Source organism: Kryptolebias marmoratus, linkage group LG8, assembly GCF_001649575.2.
Source record: "Kryptolebias marmoratus isolate JLee-2015 linkage group LG8, ASM164957v2, whole genome shotgun sequence".
NCBI classification, from domain to species: Eukaryota; Metazoa; Chordata; class Actinopteri; order Cyprinodontiformes; family Rivulidae; genus Kryptolebias; species Kryptolebias marmoratus.
Window position 1 is genome coordinate 29672173 of NC_051437.1, and position 5622 is coordinate 29677794.

The 5622-nt window shown below is 45.7% G+C and overlaps 1 protein-coding gene across 1 annotated transcript in view; it reads left to right on the forward strand.

Moving 5' to 3' along the window:
• Nucleotides 1-5622, forward strand: part of gpr37l1b (G protein-coupled receptor 37 like 1b) — an 8243-nt gene continuing 2621 nt past the window's right edge. The window contains exons 1-3 of the mRNA XM_017404230.3: nucleotides 1-1811; nucleotides 4475-4783; nucleotides 4871-5242. Coding sequence (XP_017259719.1) covers nucleotides 1110-1811; nucleotides 4475-4783; nucleotides 4871-5242 — 1383 coding nt within the window. The 5' untranslated portion in view covers nucleotides 1-1109. The remainder of the gene's footprint in view (nucleotides 1812-4474; nucleotides 4784-4870; nucleotides 5243-5622) is intronic.

Below are 5622 nucleotides of genomic sequence, written 5' to 3' on the forward strand. Positions count from 1 at the left end.
TCTGTGACAGTGGGACTTCCAGTCCAGACTCTACAGATGTTCCTGTTCTCTGTTCCAGCTGTTTGGTTATGGTGTTCCATGTTTCTTTACCTGCCTGCATCTTCCATCCTGCTGTGATGTGCTGGACTGTCTCAGGGGCATCTTTACCCAGCCTCCATCTTGGGTCCTGCCTCGTATGATGGACCCCAGCCTCCATGATTAGAGTCTCTGTCTGTCCTTCAGTCCAGCCCATTCTAGCCACTGGTAGGATTTCCTCAATCTGCCTGTGGTACATGCCGTTCAGGGGCTTATCTTTCCACGATGGCTCCTCTTTCTCCACTTACATTTAACAGGCAAAAATGTAAAATTTGTCAGTTGCTTTTAGTTCCCAGTAAAACCAGCAGGGGGCACCAGAACTGAGCGTGTGTTTAAATGGTGAGAAAGTGAGGGCCAAAACCAGCAAAAAGAAAAGTATGCATGCGTGATTTTGCAGACAAATGTGAGTATTTGTGTGTGTGCCAGCCTTGTTTGTATTCCTGTGTGTTTTCCTGACAAAAGCTCCATCCAGCCGTGCAGCAGAGGGCTGCTGGTTCCCAGAGACCCTCAGGACTCCAGAGCCCAGTCTCTCTCCAGCCTGCAGCCCAGACACAGCTGCCCGGACACGGGTACGGACCCTCAGCCTCCTCCAGCTCGACCGGAGCGCTGACTGGATTACTGATGGATGGGAAAATCAGAGGCCGGAGCTTAAAGTGAGAAAGTTGGAGTTAAAAGAAAAGAGGAAGAGGAGGAAATGTTTCAGGACCTGAATATCTGAACACATATGCTCTTTGTACTTTGGAAAGCTTGACTAATTTTCTTGTAAAATTCTGAAAGTATTAAGTGTCAACATTTTTCTTTCGCATTTCTTGGCTTTTTGGGAACTTTTCAGGATCTCTACTAGATCAGTTTTGGTGGCGGAAATCTTGAAATTACAAAAATATTCTGATTATTCTCATTTTGATTCTGAGGTTTGAAACTTTCTGGGATCTTACTGGAATTTTACTGAATTATTTACCATTTTTTCACTTCACGCCTGCATAAACGGGACGGACCGAACAGTTCTGGTGTGTTTGATCGGACAGTTCTGCGTCATGGCTCGGTCGGTTGGGTTCTTGCTGTGTCTGTACCTCCTGTTGCTGTTTGTTGATGCAAAGAATGTTGGGGAACATGAAAAACAGCAGAGCAACATCGACAAATCCCTCTCCGATGTCAAACCGGAGCCACTCTGGACAGAGAAGAAGTTCGAAAGCCCGGACGCTCCTGAGAAGAGCCCCCCTCTGCCTGAGATGGTGGATTTGGACCTGGACCGTCACCAACGACTGGCCCGCGGGGCTGATGAAGACGAGCAGCAGTCCACCTTCAGTCACTCCTTCGAGAACGAGTGGGTGACGCCTCAAATCACCAAGTTTAACAACACAACAAAAGAAGAAGATGAGAACAATGATCACAAAGATGATCACCATAAAAACCATCAAAACGCCTCCAGCCCTGATGATGATGCTCCAGGACTTTTTAACCCGTTCTACCCGCTGGTGGAGAGCTCATATGTGGCCTATGCGGTTCTGTTCCTGGCCTGCCTGGTGCTGGCAGTGGGGGTGGTGGGAAACATGGCGCTCATGTGCATCGTTTGGAACAACTACTACATGAGATCCGCCTGGAACTACCTGCTGGCCAGCATGGCCTTCTGGGACTTCCTGGTTCTGGTTCTGTGCCTTCCGGTGGTGGTTCTCAACCACCTCTCTCATAGGAGGATCCTCGGTGACATCACCTGCCGTATGGTGCCGTATATGGAGGTAGGTGGGTCGTGAGCTGCAGTGAGAGGGAGTCATTGAGTCATTGAGTCATTGAGTCACTGAGTCATTGAGTCACTGAGTCACTGAGTCATTGAGTCATTGAGTCACTGAATCATTGAGTCATTGAGTCATTGAGTCATTGAATCATTGAGTCACTGAATCATTGAGTCATTGAATCACTGAGTCATTGAGTCATTGAGTCATTGAGTCACTGAGTCACTGAGTCACTGAGTCATTGAGTCATTGAGTCACTGAATCATTGAGTCACTGAGTCATTGAGTCATTGAGTCACTGAGTCACTGAATCACTGAGTCACTGAGTCACTGAATCATTGAGTCACTGAGTCATTGAGTCACTGAGTCATTGAATCATTGAGTCATTGAATCATTGAATCATTGAGTCACTGAGTCATTGAATCATTGAGTCATTGAATCATTGAGTCACTGAGTCACTGAGTCACTGAGTCATTGAGTCACTGAATCATTGAATCATTGAGTCATTGAATCATTGAGTCATTGAGTCACTGAATCATTGAGTCACTGAGTCATTGAGTCACTGAGTCACTGAATCACTGAGTCACTGAGTCACTGAATCATTGAGTCACTGAGTCATTGAGTCACTGAGTCATTGAATCATTGAGTCATTGAATCATTGAATCATTGAGTCACTGAGTCACTGAGTCACTGAATCATTGAGTCACTGAGTCATTGAGTCATTGAATCATTGAATCATTGAGTCACTGAGTCACTGAGTCACTGAATCATTGAGTCACTGAGTCACTGAGTCATTGACTCATTGAGTCATTGAATCATTGAATCATTGAGTCACTGAGTCACTGAGTCACTGAATCATTGAGTCACTGAGTCACTGAGTCACTGAGTCATTGAATCATTGAGTCACTGAGTCATTGAGTCACTGAGTCATTGAGTCACTGACTCATTGAATCACTGAGTCACTGAATCATTGAGTCATTGAGTCATTGAGTCACTGACTCATTGAATCACTGAGTCACTGAATCATTGAGTCATTGAGTCACTGAGTCACTGAGTCACTGAGTCTTTGAGTCCAGATGGAGGGCAGCTGATGGTCATTTTCTGAATACCGGCACCAATAGTCGTCGGCGTCTCACCAGCTTCTTGCTGCTGCTCTGTGCTCCATTATCTGGTCCCTGAAGTCCGGCAGGTTTTGGGTTTCGTCAGTAATGGTGGAGAGGCTGGAATGGAAGAACAGGTGGTCTTTATTCACACAACGAGCTGCGATCTGGAGAGTCTGTAATTAATTAATGAACTGTCTCTGTGAGACGAGGACACACAACCAGTATAATATGTAATGTTTTTTTTTCTGTCTCTCTCCACTGAAATGAAACTGCTATAAAATTAGACTTTTTATTTTTGTAAGTGAGCAGATTTACAAAACTTGCAGATCAAATAAACATTTCCTCTAATGTTAGTATGTGAACTGTTTTAAAGTAAAAAGAATTTATTATAATGTAAAGAAATACATCACTAGAACAAACTTTGCACATCATAACAGGATATGGTTCTACTTTGTTTTGCTGGAATTTACAGATAACAGTTTAAATAAAACACAGCAGAGTGAATTAGTCAAAACCTGACCTTACTAAAAACATTTCCTGGGACATGGGATGAGTATAAACACACCTCAGCTTCTGACTTTGTTTCATATAATTAATGCATCAGTTTTTAATTGACTGTAATCAGAATAAAGTAAATTGTTAATTTATTCATTATTCTGGTGAAAAGACTGAATGGACTCATCTATTCAACAGATAACTCTGCTTTGGTTGCTTTGTGAGGAAACATTATATGACTTTAGTTTAAAAAAGCTTTTTGAGTTTTGGCTTCTTTCAAACTGAAAAGTTTTGAGACACAGTTGAGTTAAAGGGAAAGTTCAGAGTTTTGAAGTCGGGCTTTAAGAACGGTTAACTCTAACCTGTTGTGGCTCTTTTTACATTATTTGCACCTGAAGAAAAATCAGAATTTTATTTATAATCATGAGAGAAATAAAGTTTCCCTCCCTGGGAGGAGCTGTTTGCTGCAGTGCATTCTGGGTAAACATCTGTCCTCTGGTCTGGTTCTGGTCCAGAAATTTTCTGGTTCCTTCAGATGAACCTAAGTCGAGCTGCCATGTTGTTTTTAGAGAGAAGAGGCTTTCAAACAAGCTATGACCTTTGACCTTTAACCTGCTGACTGAGGCCTGTAGAGTCTGAGCACTGCACGGTCTGACCTTCAGGGTGAAGATCAGCAGCTGTCTTTAATGTCTCCTCTTGTGAATAATCTTCCTGCCTGTAGAACGGTGGACTCCAGATGACCTTTGACCCTTCCCAGGTTGATGGGCAGCAGCAGTTGCTTCTCTGAGGTCATTGCTTCTGTCTTTCCGCCCTGGCGTTGTGTTAACTCACACCTGGATGCTGCAGAGCAGCAAACACAGTTGAATAAATAATGACACGATGGAGTCTGTTGTGTTTTTGTTCTCTTGAGGTCAGCCTGGAATCATTTTGGAACCTGGACTTTCTTTTTGCCGTGACTGAAAACTGTGAAGCGTTGAAGCTGTTTTTCTCACGTCCATCCCAGTTTCTCCAGGAATCATTCAGGTTTAACAGCATGAGTCTAACACTGATGTCCTCCATCTCGTCTCTGCAGATCGTGTCCCTCGGCATCACCTCCTTCACTCTGTGTGCTCTGGGGATCGATCGTTTCCACGCTGCCACCTCCTCCACCCAGACGAAGGCTCGACAGGTGGAGCGCTGCTACTCGGTGCTGACCAAGCTGCTGATGGTGTGGCTCTCCGCCCTGCTGCTGTCCAGCCCAGAAATCTTTCTGTGGCAGTTTACTCAGACCGTGTCCTCATCCAGCGGCAGGACTGTGGACTCCTGCAGCATCACGGTGTCCTCTCCTCTGTCCCTCTACCTGCCCGACTCGCTCCACTCCCTGCTGCTCAGGTACCACCAGGTGAGACGATGACTCCGACCTGCTGTCAGAATCTTCTTGGGTCACAGCGTGAGGCGTCCAGCAGGATAATCAGTGTCTCTTCTTCAGGGTCGTATGTGGTGGTGTTTCGGCTGCTACTTCTGCCTCCCGGTCCTCTTCACCATCCTCTGCCAAATGGCCAGCCGCAACGTCAACAACGACTCCAACTCTGTCCAGAAGCAGCGTAACCACGACGACCTCTCTGCCAGCCAGAAGCGCCAGCAGCACCAGGCGCTGGAGCGGCAGCTGAACTGCACCTTGCTGGCATTGGCCGTGGTGTACGGCGTGTGCGCCCTGCCCGAACACGTCTGCAACATCACGCTGGCCTACACGCACATCACCGTCTCTGAACACACCGCCGCCATGATGGCGCTCTTACATCACTTCCTGCTGTTCGTTAAGTGTTCAGTGACGCCGGTGCTGCTGCTGTTTCTGTGTAAGGTGGGTCAGAAGGTCAACGAACCACAAAACCACAGCAAATGGTTCAGGTTTTACTTCATCAGGACTCTGACCTTTGACCCCACTCACTTGAAAATGCTGCTAAATTCAAAGAATGAACCAGACAGCTAAAGTTAGTATCTCACAGCCTGTTGCCAAAAATGTGAACAGCATTTTGTTTAAAAACAACTCAGAAAATTTGTGAGGGCTTTTCAAACTCCTGGCAAATTTTAGCCCAAATTTTGGGAGGTGTTTGTGCATTTGTGTCGTTTAGTTTATTCTAACTCCCTGTGCACCTGTGGGTCTGGATCAGGAGTTAAACAGGTCAGGATCAGGAGTTAAACAGGTCTGGATCAGGAGTTAAACAGGTCTGGATCAGGAGT